Consider the following 13,484-nt stretch of genomic DNA (forward strand, 5'->3'; position numbering starts at 1 on the left):
AAGTTTAGTAACTTTGGCCTTGGTTTACTCATCTGCAAAGGTGAATAATAATGTCTACATTGTGGGGTTGTGAGAATTATTATTATTATTATTTTTTTTTTTGGCAGCTGGCCAGTATGGGGATTCGAACCTGTGACTTTGGTGTTACAAGGCTGCACTCTAACCAAGGCAGCCCAACATCTGTAAAGCATTTAGATATGTTCTCACATGGAATAAATGCTCAATAAATGTTAGCTATTATTTTTTCTATCTAAAGTTAATGTGGGACGTAGGTGCACTTTGATATCTTTGATATAGCATGGAGTGAAACATGCAAGAAAAAGATGCCTAGGGGTTACAGAGTCTTAAAATTATTTCAGTAAACAGTTCTTAAGCACCCTAGGCTACGTGCTAGGCACAGAGGATACAGTGGTGAACAAGGTGACTTTCTAGTGGGGGAGGCAGACAATAATAAAATATGAGCACATAAAGTCAGGGGTGATAAGTACAATGAAGAAGAATTAAACACTAAGGGGATAGGATAGAGGCAGCAGTGGAGGTGTGTGGAGTGTGTTTTACATACATAGGGCAGTCAGAGAAGGTCTCTCTGAGGAGGTGACACTTGTGCAGAGACCTGAATGAAGTGAGTGAGGAAGCCATGCAAATATCTGGGGACATTCCAGACAGAGAGTAGAGCAAATGAGAAGACTGTTAAGCTGGAACAAGTTTGGAGTGTTTGAGAAGCATCAGGAAATGTGACTGGGACAGAATGAAGAAGGGGGAGAGTGATAAGAGATGAAGTCAGAGAGGGAGGTAGGGCTAAATTATGAAAGTCCTATCACCGGCAAAACCTGTCCTCCTCAGGGTTGTTTTTAAGACCAAAGCAGGAGAGTACAACATAAAATAACAGTTAAAAGTACAGACTCGAGGGCCGGCCCCGTGGCGCACTCGGGAGAGTGCAGCGCTTGGGAGTGCAGTGGCGCTCCCGCCGCAGGTTCGGATCCTATATAGGGATGGCCGGTGCGCTCACTGGCTGAGAGCGGTGCGTGCAACACCAAGCCAAGGGTTGCAATCCCCTTACTGGTCACAAAAAAGACAAAAAAAAAAAAAAAAAAGTACAGATTCGAGAATCAGATAGACACAATTTGATCATTTGTATTTGCTGAGCCTCAGTTTCCTCATCTACAAACTGAGAATAAACCTCTCTCTTCCGGGGTGGTCCAAAGATAAATGAAATAAAATAGGTGAAGATCCTGGCCCATGGTTATTGTTAAAGGAATGGCAGCTATTAAACTATAAATGCTATATTGATATTATTATTATTATTATTGCTGTTGGCAGATGATAGGCCAACTTGCAAAGATTAATGTCCTCAGATTATCTTCATAGATGGTCAAGAGGCCAGTAATGAGATTCCTGAGATCACTCTCACTGTCCAATGTCCATATTACTTCCTTGGCAGGAATTACATTCTGTCCTTCCCCAAGTGCATGCTTTGTCTCCTCAGTTATGTTGTCAATTCCTTTAGGACAAAAATTTAAATACTGGATTGTCTTTCTATATCTACACAAATTCTAACTCATTTTTTTTTTTTTGTCTTTTTGTCTTTTTTCGTGACCGGCAACGGATTGCAACCCTCAGTGTTGCGCCCGTACCAGACCGGGACCGGCAACGGGACCGCAACCCTCGGTGTTGCCCCCGCCCCTCACTCAGCCAGTGAGCGGCCGGTCTGCATGTGGGATCCGAACCCTCATCGGGAACGCCACTGTGCTTCCCAAGCGGTGCACTGCTGCAGTGCACCACCGGGCCGGCCCCTAACTTATTTTTTAAAAATAGCTGCAGAGTGGTTTAAAACAAATATGACGGCTTAAAACAACACAAATTTATTATCTTACAGTTCTGGAGGTCGGAAGTCTAAAGTCAGTAGGCAGGGCCGTGTTCCTTCTGAATGCTCTAGGGAAGAATTCATTTATTGCCTGTTCTAGCTTCCAGAGGATGCCCTCATTCCTTGGCTCATAGTCCTCACATCACTCCAATCTCTATCTCTGCTTTCATCATCACATCTCCTCCTCTCTGATCTCCTGCCTCCCTCTTATAAGGACCGTTGTGATTACATTAGGCCCACTTGGATAATCCAGGATAGTCTTCCCATTTCAAGATTTTTAATTTAATCACACCTGAAAATCCCTTTTCCTATATAAAGTAATATATTTTCAGGTTTCGCAGATTAGGATGTAGACATTTGGCGGGGGGGCAACTACCACATGTATAACTTATTTAACCAATGCCCCATTGATAACATTCAGATTGTGTTTGATTTTTCACCATTACAAACCATGCTGCAAGGAATATCATGGACTCATGTATTTTCACATCTGTTTGATTATGTCCTAGGAGTTAAACTGATAATCCAAAGGTATGTGCATTTAAAATATTGATAGATATTTTCAAATTTCTTTCCAAGACATACACATTAATTGTATAGGAACAATTGATAGCAATGAGACTGACTGCTTCCTCACACACCCCAACACAAGGTATTATCAAATTTTAAATCTTTACTTATCTGCTAGGTGAAAAGTAGTACAATATACCATAATTTTTTATTTAAAATTGAGCAATTTAGGGCCGGCCCGGTGGCGCACTGCTACAGTGCACTGCTTGCGAGCGCAGCGGTGCTCCTGCCGAGGGTTCGGATCCCACGTACAGACCGGTTCCCGCTCACTGGCTGAGGGAGGTGCGGACGCAACACCGAGGGTTGCGATGAGGGTTGCGATCCCGTTGCCGTCCTGGTCCGGTACGGGCGCGACACTGAGGGTTGCGATCCATTGCCGGTCACGAAAAAAGACAAAAAGGAAAAATAAAATAAAATAAAATTGAGCAATTTATGTATTGCTCATTTTTATTTCTTCTTCTGTGAACTGCCTATTTTCTATTTTTGTTTGTTTGTTTGTTTATTGATGAATGAGAGCCTTTCATCTATATATATATATGTTGCAAATATTTTCTCCATTTTTGTCCTAAGCTTTTGTTTAGTTTTTATGGGGTCAGATTTATTAATGTTTTCCTCTCAGATTTATTAACGTTTGAATGGCTTCTAAGTGTTTTGTTATGTTCTGAAAGACCTTCTTAACTTCAAGAATTTTTTCTTTAAAAGATGACCGGTAAGGGGATCTTAAAATGGCAAAAGCTTTCCAGTAAAGGCGAACGTGGTAAGCCCGCCAGCCCCTGCGGGGGGACAAACCTTCCCTCCCTGGCCAGCCTCCCAGCCTGAGAGTCCGGGGAAACGAGCGGAACGCAGGTGTGCGAGGCCCGGGAGCCGGACGAGCCCGGCCACCGAGCACTGTACGGCAGCGGGGGAGCGGTTTGGCGGGGACACAGGACCGCTCGGAGGCGGCCGCAATGCTCCCCTCCTCGCAGGAGTCGCTGGATGGGGATGAAAAGGAGCTAGAGAGCAGCGAGGAGGGTGGCTCCGCCGAGGAGCGGAGACTCGAGCCGCCTCCCAGCAGCCATTACTGTCTCTACACCTACCGCGGAAGCAGGTGCCGGCGCCCGGCCCCCCCTGCGGTCCCGCTCCGTGCCTGCTGCACGGCCTTGCATCCCACCCCCGGGCCGGCGGCCTGGCCCTTCCCAAACGCCATCTTCTCCTTTCCCTGCCAAGGTCTCTGGCCCGGAGGGCCCACCTCGCCTCCGTTCTTCGCGGCCGCCATCCTGGGCTTGTATGCCTGGCCCTCCCAAGCCCTTGCCGTCCATCTGTATCATTTCAGCCCCTTCCTCTTGCCCTTTGTTTAGCGAAGTGTCCCGCACGCTCAGTGCTGCCAGTTCCCATCCCCTGTCCTTCCTTTCATTATCTCCCCACCTTCTCCCATTTCTGCCACCACCTCCCACCCCCATCCTCTGATTATCCTTTGTGATTGCTGCCTCTTTTACCTCCTCCTGGCTGACTTTCCTGGGCTGTCTTGGCCCTGTAAAGTCTGTTTTCTCAGAGGAGTTTCTGACATTCTGGGTATTTAGCCTTTCCTCCACCCCTTTAGGTGACTTGTAGAGAGAGAAAGGGCTCCTCGCACCGTTTTATGGGTTTTCTCTGTCAGGAAGATAGACAATGGAGGATCCATGCACTTTGACCTCTCAGCATTTTTATTTGACTCCTCGACCTTATTCCGCTTGCGAGGACCCCATACTCCACCTGATTTAGAGCCTATAACTGATAGTACTGTTGCTTTTTTTTTTTTGTGGCTTGCAGATTAGCACAGCAACGAGCGGACAGTGATGATGGAAGCACAAATAGCACAAGTGCCGAAACTCCCTCTGGTGATGATTTCAGGTAAAAACAGCTGAACCCTAACCCATGCATGTGCTTTTATCTTCCATAGGTGTCTGGCCTGTAGATGTCAGTGGGTTCCCTATTTCCACTGAGCTTTCCCTGAGTCAAATCATCAATTTCTCCTAATCCCTAGGAACCTCATCCTGATTGCCTCATTGTTCATTGATTCAAGGCTGGGGAAGATCCAAATCTGACAGTGCCCCAGGTAGTGCTGATACTGACAGCGATTACCTGGAGAGGATTATTCTGAGTTTCTTGATTGGAACTCCAGTAAAATATTCAATATCATATTGCTATCAGAAAAAAAATTTTTTTTTTTTGGTGGCTGACTGGTACAGGGATTGAACCCTGGACCTTAGTGTTTATCAGCACGACGCTCCAATGTTTATCAGCACGACGCTCCAACCATCAAGATATTTAGGGCTTGTGGGTTAGCTCAGTTGATTTTACTGGCCAGCTGCCAAAAAAAAAAAAATTAACGTAAAGCATTCTGATTGTAGTTAATGATAATATATTGTATTCTTGAAAAATGCTAACAGAGTGGATGTTAAGTGTTCTTACCTCAAAAATAACTGTGAGGTAATGTGTATGTTAGTTGGCTAGATTTAACCATGCCACAAGGGTATTTCAAAAAGTTCATGGAAAGATTTGTATTATCTTTCAAGTTCTATTTTTCCATGAACTTTTTGTTTCTATTTTTGGCAAGTGGCCAGTATAGGGGATCTGAATCCATAAACTTTTTGAAGTCTCTTCATAGTTCAAAACATTGTATTTGGGCCGGCCTGTGGCTCACTCGGAAGAGTGTGGTGCTGATAACACGAAGGCCACGGGTTCGGATCCCATATACGGATGGCCAGTTTGCTCACTGGGTGAGCGTGGTGCTGACAACACCAAGTCAAGGGTTAAGATCCCCTTACCGGTCATCTTTAAAAAAAAACAAAAAACAAAAAACATTGTATTGTACATAATAAATACATAACAATTTTATGTCAATTTAAAAAAATGAATTTAAAAAAAAGAAATTTTAAATTTTCTTTTTTTCCCCTTTGAATATTCTGTAGTAGCTCCTCTTCCACACTAGAATGTAAACTCCAGGATGGCAGGAGTTGTCTGTTTTGTTCACTGATGTCTCCCTACTTTGTACCTCAAGTGGTGCCTGGAGCAGGGTAGACATTTAATGCATATTTCTTAAATGAATGTATGAATGCACCTTGACACTTGATGCAAAATAATGTGTAATACCAAAATATCATGTTCACTGAGTAGATAATGGATGATTTAAGGAATTTTTTGGTGTCATAATAGTATTATAGTTTCATATATATATATATGTACTTATATATATATATTTTTTAAGTCCTCATGTTTTAGAGATACATAGTGAAAAACTTATGGATGAAATGATATGATTGATATGATGCCTGGGACTTGCTTCAGAATAATCTGGGAGGTTGGGGAAGAAGGGGACAGCATAGGTGTACATATGAAACGAGACTGGCCATGAACTAACTGTTGAAACTGGGTGGTGGGCTCATTATACTATTCTCTCTACTTTTTATGTGTCTGAAATTTTCCATAATATAAGCTAAAACACAAGACCTAGGGAAATATGGGGTTCATATTTTCTATTGTGAAGTTTGGTGATAGAACACATTTTCTTTCTGCATATTCAGGTTATAGTTTCTGCTGGTAATCTAATCTAAACCAAACTGAAGTTTTGATTTTTAGCTCATAAAGGAACACCGAGTTGGTGTGTTTATTCTTGGGTAATAGGTGGTTTGAGGATTGAGGAAAGAGGAGGAGGCATGAAATAGGGATATAGGCAAATAGAAGAGTGAGTGAACCAGGAAATGTGGTGATAGCTGGGTAGTAGTTAGAGCCCACTTGAGGCTAGTGATCATTAATTTAAAATGAGACTAGACACTGTGGATGAAGGTTTTTATCCAGCCACATTCACCTGCATAGGTACGGGTGCAGAGATGATGGAGAGCTGTACTAACGAGGGCTGAAGTTTTACTAAGCAAGTACAAGTGAGGTGAAAACAACAAAGCAGTTGAATAAGCATGTGTGCAGCATATAAATTTTATTTGTCAATTATACCTAAATAAAGTTGGAAGAAAGGAAAAGAGAATGTGTGCAGGGATGTGATTATGACTGACCATGGAATTTTTTTTTTTTTTTTTTGGCTGCTGGCCAGGATGGGGATCCAAACTCATGATGACCATGGAATTTAAGCTGAGTATAGAGGGAATTGAGGAGATGAGAAGCTTGAGGGACTGATGAAAAGAGGTAGGGCTAGTAGATTTGGGGTTCAGTGGAGTAACAGTACTGGAGAGAATGAGCTGGAAAGATAGGAATATTTTTAACCATTTGATGAGGTAGATCATGCTTGGTGACATACATTCCCAGAAGCCTCACCAACAGGAGTCAGATAGACAGCATTCTCAGGTCTTTAAAAGAGACCCTGGCTTTGGTACCATTCTGTCTGACTTACGAGTGTGAATGCACTAGTGTACTGGTAAGGAATGTGTGTCTTTCTTTGTCAAGCCTCTCCTTGGTGGATACTAATCTACCATCTGAAGTGGAGCCAGAACTGCGCAGTTTCATTGCTAAGCGTCTTTTGAAGGGAGCAGTCTTTGAAGGGCTGGGTAATGTTGCATCTGTGGAGCTGAGGTAAGTGTAAAATGTGCTGTGTCCTGAGTTTTTTATTTCTGAGCTAAATATGAGAAGTGATGAGAAACTCGAAAAGATCAGCTTCTACCAGATCTGCCGAGTTGACCTTTGTTCTCTGACAGCTCTAGCACTTGGCCTCACACATAAACTTTTGTGGAATGGGATTGATTGAATGGCAGAGACTGGCACCTGAGTGTACTTTATTTAGTTTTGTACTTGGAAGAAAAGAGTTAATTACAAAAACTAAAATTGTATACTTTACAGTTTGTAAAGTGCTTTCACAAACTTTGATGCAATTCTCATTACAAAGGGGAGATAGAGCAGGTGCTCTCATTTCCATTTCAGATGAGGAAGTAAACTCAGAGAAGTGGGATGCCCAAAGTCACAAGACTGGTTACATCAATGGAGTTCAGGCTTAAACATAGGTGTCCTCAGTCTAATTCCAGCCATCTTTCCATTACACTCCTTGACTATATAGTTCACATCAGACCATGAAGTAGGTATACAGGTTCCCTCTGGAGTATGAGGCCACAGCCCCGGATAAGGCCGTAGGATAAACATGGCACATCTCTGAAGCATCAATGATTTGTCAAAGTTTGGGAGAGGGGAAACACATGCTAACAATAATGTAAATATGGGTGTACTATGAACAAGAGTAAAATTTGTGTGAATTTTTCACATGAGACAGGAGAATTCAAAGAAATTTCATGTCTGTTAGGGGCTATTTTAAATAAAGCCACCAGGTTATACATTCATTTTCCTCTGCTGTTACAAGTAAACTGATGAGAAGCCTGGGAAGTTTTCAGTTAGTGGGCAGTTTAACAGTGTTCCCAGATCAAGATGACCAGGATTCAAAGCAATCCACAAAATTAGATGCCTGAGTTACCAAAATAATACATTTTGCCTTTTTCTTTCTTTTCTAGAAATCCAGGTTACCGAGTTGGTTGTTATTATTGCCTTTTCCAACAAGAAAAACTGCTTCCGGAAATAACAGCAATGGACTGTGAACATAACCCTTCAGAGTACGTGGTCTGTTTTTTAGGAGGTTCTGAAAAAGGACTTGAGCTATATCCTTTCTTTGGTTTTTGAGGATATCGAAGGAAAACGTGGGAAGGCAAAACAGGAGGAGTATTACTACCGAATTCCCAAAAGCTTTTCTACTCCTTATGTGTTTACTTGAACTCCATACCTTCATATGGCCATTTTGCTTTGGCTTGCTTTAATTTACAGGTTGTGTTATTTGAGAGATTTTATATTTCCTGTTGAGAGATAAAACAGTCTTGATTATTCATCCTTTATTGCTTCCTTAAGAGCATACTTTCAGGCTTGAATTGGACAAGTACATTCAAGGGCTGAAAAATGACATGAACTGTGAGGTAAGATGACTGATTTAATAGTTTTTTAAGACTGAAATGATTAATATATGGTGACTGCTATACTTGTCAAGTCGTATAGGTAGACACAAAGACACCTAAATTCTGAAAACTTGCTACCTTGTGAGCCAGTAGACAGGTGATTTTTTTTTTTTTTTTAAAGTACTGGTAGAACTCAAGAAGTAGACGGGTGATTTTTAAGGGAAGCAGGAAACGTAGTCTTATTTTTTATTTTATTTTATTTTATTTTTTTTTTGTCTTTTCGTGTCCGGCAACGGATCGCAACCCTCAGTGTCGCGCCCGTACCGGACCGGGACCGGCAACGGGATCACAACCCTCGGTGTTGCACCCGCACCTCGCTCAGCCAGTGAGCGGGAACCGGTCTGTATGTGGGATCCGAACGCTCAGCCGGAGCGCCGCCGCGCTCCCAAGCGGCGCACTGTAGCAGTGCGCCACCGGGCCAGCCCAGGAAACGTAGTCTTAGAAGTGCTGAAAGTTTCACAAGACTGCTTCAGATGTTTGGTATCTATGAAAATTTTAATATAGTAAATTCAGTGGCATGTAGTAACATGGCTGGTGAGGAAGAGGATGCTCTCCTCTTGATTTCTAGGCATTTAAGATTTATATTTTCATCAGAACTAATGGTCCATGCAGCCTCTGGCACCAGAGACATGTGTAACAGTATGACTGTCCTTGGACTCACCATCCAAGATTTTTAGAAACCTTCCATTTTCATTAATCCATCTTTTATAAATTAGAAATAACCATATCAACCATTTATCCAAACCTTTTAAAAACCGTGCTTTCAGCTTACAGCAGTTGTTCAAGTCATGACTCTCATAAATTTACTACTCATTATATGTGGTAATAGTTTCTTTTCCTTGTCAAATGCCTACAAGAGGCTGCAGCAGGAGAGGAAGGGATAGCGTAGGAGTGAGCCAGGGATGTACATCTGGGGGAGCTGCTCTCCCAGACTGTTGCTCTTGCTGTGTGACACGAGTCTCCAGAGAGTTGTACAGCCTAGAAAACTAGATGTGCTCATGACAGCATGTCCAACAACTAGCATTGGTTTGAGTGCTTTGATGAGTTACTTGTGTCCTTCCCTATTTACATTTTGAGTACAAACGAATTCTCTGTCTACATTCCTTCAATCATTCAATAGACAATAAGCTCATACTCTACATGTTTCAGACACTGTACCAGGTGCTGAGGAAATGAGGATTATCAAGAGAGTATCTCTAGTGAGTGCACAGAATAGCAGGGGGGCAGGGGGGTGGGGAGGAGGCGGTGGACATGTAAATGCATGGAACCCTATTAATTCAGTCTCTTCGTTTTACATAATGCGTGTCCTAATGTGTTTTTAAGAAATTCAGTATAGAATTAATCTCCACCCTGCCCAGCAAGCCCAGGAAAGCTATGTCACAATTCCTGTTTTTGAGTTCATGGTGTTAACTTAAAAAAAGGAGGTGTCATTCCTGGCTGTTTTCGCCATCAAGAGTATAGTGAAGAAAATGTCAGGCCGGCCCGTGGCTCACTCGGGAGAGTGTGGTGCTGATAACACCAAGGCCACGGGTTCGGATCCCATATAGGGATGGCCGGTTCGCTCACTGGCTGAGCGTGGTGCCCATGATCTCAACCCTTGGCTTGGTGTTGTCAGCACCACGCTCAGCCAGTGAGCGAACCAGCCATCCCTATATGGGATCCGAACCCGTGGCCTTGGTGTTATCAGCACCACACTCTCCCGAGTGAGCCACGGGCCGGCCCACCGGTCATCTTTTTTTTAAAAAAAAAGAAAATGTCAAGTCAGCTAAGATGAAGGCTTATATTAAAGCAAGTGACATTCTCTCTTGATCTAGGAAAGGGGCCTGGAGAACCACATAAAGTCTTATCTGAGCAGCTGGTTTGAGGATGTTGTGTGCCCAATCCAAAGGGTGGTTCTTCTCTTTCAGGAGAAGCTTACCTTTCTGCTACATGCTGTAAGTATTGCCAAACAAGAGCATTTCCTAAATCAAGAGTCACTTTGGCAGAGTTTCGATTATTTAGAGATACACTCATTTTCTCTGAACATTACTTTCCCTTGAATTCAAACTATGCTTGCTGTCAGTTTATTTTCTTAGATGTGGAAAGTTCTGTTACTAATGTAGAATTACAAATGCAGGCTGAGTCTTCATAACAGGATAAAACATTTTAAAATAATTACTATTGGAAGTGATCTGGGAGAGGTGTAATTTCCAAAACAATTTGGAAAAGGAAACAAAAATCCAAAGTGGTTTTCAACTGTATAAAAATGTTAGTGAGCAGTGGCTGAAAAGGGCTCTGGAGAGCTCGTGGATAGTACCCATCAATCATTGTCTGGTGTGGTGGTTATTGGGGAAGGTGATATTTAGTCACAAGTAGCTGCTCAAAAAGAAAAAGTGGAATATAGGTATCAATCATGCTTATTTTTCTCTCATAGGCTTTGAATTATACTCCTGTTGAAGTTAAGGAATCAGATGAAAAAACAAGGAGAGACATTAACAGGTAAAGAACATAGTTTTTGCAAAGAGAACTTTTTCCATATCCAGCCTGATTTTTACATTTTAAACCCCCCTCAGTGCAGAACGAATTTGTTTTCTCCCTCTCATCCTGCTATATTGTTTGTGGAAAAGGACTCTGTGTTTGGCAGGTTTCTGAGTGTGGCCAGTCTTCAAGGACTTATTCATGAAGGCACTATGACATCTTTGTGCATGGCCATGACGGAGGAGCAGCATAAGTCTGTGGTCATTGATTGCAGTAGCTCCCAGCCTCAGTTCTATAATGCAGGTGAGCTGCAACCTCTGAAGCAGTCTTCCTGGATCTCTTGTGAGTGTCCATCTTTGCACTGAGAATGAACGATACAAACTCATTCTTCCTGCCTTGTGCAGTTTTACACAGATACCCCAAACTTGCTGAAAAAAATAATAATTCTAGAAACATGGAAATCATGTCATGCCTAGCATTTCCACTAAGTATATAAAGAGACTCTTGTATGTGTACACAAGGAGATAAATACAAAAATGTTCATAAAGGCATTGTTTGAAATAACAGATCATTGGAAGCAACTTAAATGTTTATCAACAGGAAAACTGAGGGCCGGCCTGTTTCTCACTTGGGAGAGTGTGGTGCTGATAACACCAAGGCCATGGGTTCAGATCCTATATAGGGACGGCCATTTTGCTCACTGGCTGAGCGGGGTGCTGATGACACCAAGCCAAGGGTTAAGATCCCCTTACCGGTCATCTTTAAAAAACAAAAAACAGGAAAACCGATAAACTGCTATATCCATGCAATGGAATATTATAGAGCAGTGAATATGTGTGAACTACAGCTACATGTGTCAGTATAGCTCTCAAACATACTATTTAGTGAAACAGCCATTAAAGAAAAATACATAAAAGTTTTTGGTTTTGGTTTTTTTCTTTTTTTCTTTTTGTCTTTGACACCTGGCCAGTATGGGGAATCCAACATAAAAGTTTTAACATATGTAAAATAATATACACAAGGCTTAGAGATACAAAGGAGTGTGGCAGAAGTTTAAAGAAATATATAGGAATGATAATCCTTTCAGATGGGAAAGGAGGAGGATATGATTAGGAGGGGTACACAGGGGACTTCAACTATTTTGGTATTTCTTAGCCACATGGTGAGCACACTGTTTTTTAGACCATTATGGAAGTCTTAAAGAAATCTTTATAAATGTTTTTATAAAGAAATAGATGTCTTATGCTTTGTAGGATTTCATTTTTATTTATTTAATTTCTCTAAAATATTTTGTAGGAAGCAACCGGTTTTGTGAGGATTGGATGCAGGCTTTTTTAAATGGTGCTGAAGGGGGTAACCCTTTTCTTTTCCGACAAGTACTGGAGAACTTTAAACTAAAGGTAATTAACTGGCTGTGTGCCAAGTGCCACATACAATTTTTGTCTGGATTTTAATTTGTACCAGTGACGGAGTAACAAATCTGCTTTATAGCTATGATGTCTATTAATTAGGACATACATTCTCAAAACTAGAATCATCAGAAAGCATTTATTATATTCTAATTACTCAGTAGCTTCTCCATGAATATCATTTCATTTCTAAAAAACTGAGTTGAATGCTTGCTTATATTTGAGACATTGATCTTACAATTTGGGATATATCTTATTTGCAAAGCACAAAAAAGTGTGGTTCAGTGCCTACGGGTTCAAAATTCTGATGGGGGAATGTTGTCATCTATTTAGGAGATTTTTTTAAGTGTTTTCATTTTATATAAGGCATTTTTTTCTGCCACTCAGTGCCTACGGGTTCAAAATTCTGATGGGGGAATGTTGTCATCTATTTAGGAGATTTTTTAAGTGTTTTCATTTTATATAAGGCATTTTTTTCTGCCAAGGGCAAAATATATCAGCAATAAAAATGAAACATGTCAGCAACATATGTTGGGTTTTCAGCTGGATAGGAGATATTTTTCAATCTTCATTGTTATCTTATTACACACATATTTGACTGGATAATCTTTTTCTAGGCCATACAAGACATAAACAATTTGAAGAGATTTATCCGACAGGCAGAAATGAATCATTATGCTTTGTTTAAATGTTACATGTTCCTAAAGAACTGTGGTAGTGGAGATATCCTTTTGAAGATTGTTAAAGTGGAACATGAAGAAATGCCTGAAGCCAAAAATGTGGTAGCTGTTCTTGAAGAATTCATGAAAGAAGCACTTGCCCAAAGTTTTTGATCATATGTTTTGAGATAATTGTAATAATGTGAAGCTGTGTACAGTGTCCAAGCCTTAGTGTTTGAAATTGCAGTTGTTATCATTGTTCATAGGATTGCTATGGAAGATTATTTGAAACTCATTCCAGATTCTTTTTTTTTGGACTTTTAAAATTTAACTTAATTGAACATAAAAATCTGAGGTGCATCTTCACTGAGTCCGAAATAGATATGGTGTTGGAGTTGTGGAGTTTTAATATATCTCTAGTCCCATAAATTCTAGACTTCAGGAAGGTGTTGCTTTAAAAAACTTTAGAGTTAATTTTTGGCTTCTCTCAGGAGATTGTTGCAGTATTTAGCACCTTTTTTCCCCAGAAAAACCATCATACTTCTTTCCCAATGGATTGTAGCTTCTT

General features: G+C 41.2%; 1 protein-coding gene across 2 annotated transcripts; it reads left to right on the forward strand.

Annotated features, from left to right (window-relative positions):
• The first annotated feature begins 3,356 nt into the window (after nucleotides 1-3,356).
• On the forward strand, nucleotides 3,357-13,484 carry LOC103589199 (chromosome unknown open reading frame, human C17orf75). 2 transcript variants are annotated; one of them, XM_008571103.1, is made up of 10 exons: nucleotides 3,357-3,521; nucleotides 4,223-4,303; nucleotides 6,851-6,976; nucleotides 7,900-8,043; nucleotides 8,295-8,352; nucleotides 10,206-10,325; nucleotides 10,805-10,869; nucleotides 11,015-11,151; nucleotides 12,145-12,248; nucleotides 12,875-13,484. In XM_008571103.1, exons 1-10 carry the CDS (start codon nucleotides 3,382-3,384, stop codon nucleotides 13,088-13,090), a joined length of 1,191 nt encoding a protein of 396 aa, XP_008569325.1. In that variant the 5' UTR covers nucleotides 3,357-3,381; the 3' UTR covers nucleotides 13,091-13,484. The 2 variants fall into 2 exon arrangements, with proteins under 2 accessions (XP_008569325.1, XP_008569326.1); XM_008571104.1 differs by lacking the exon at nucleotides 6,851-6,976 and having other exon boundaries at nucleotides 3,366-3,521; nucleotides 12,875-13,339.

Source organism: Galeopterus variegatus, unplaced genomic scaffold (assembly GCF_000696425.1).
Source record: "Galeopterus variegatus unplaced genomic scaffold, G_variegatus-3.0.2 Scaffold660, whole genome shotgun sequence".
NCBI lineage: Eukaryota > Metazoa > Chordata > Mammalia > Dermoptera > Cynocephalidae > Galeopterus > Galeopterus variegatus.

What these genes read in the sequence shown, in the direction of transcription:
- LOC103589199 (XM_008571103.1), top strand. Translation starts at nt 3,382, where the DNA reads ATGCTCCCCTCCTCGCAGGAGTCGCTGGATGGGGATGAAAAGGAGCTA. An exon ending in AAAATGACATGAACTGTGAG is followed by an intron (nt 8,353 to 10,205) that starts GTAAGATGACTG and finishes CTCTTGATCTAG; the next exon opens with GAAAGGGGCCTGGAGAACCA. An exon ending in TTACCTTTCTGCTACATGCT is followed by an intron (nt 10,326 to 10,804) that starts GTAAGTATTGCC and finishes TTTCTCTCATAG; the next exon opens with GCTTTGAATTATACTCCTGT.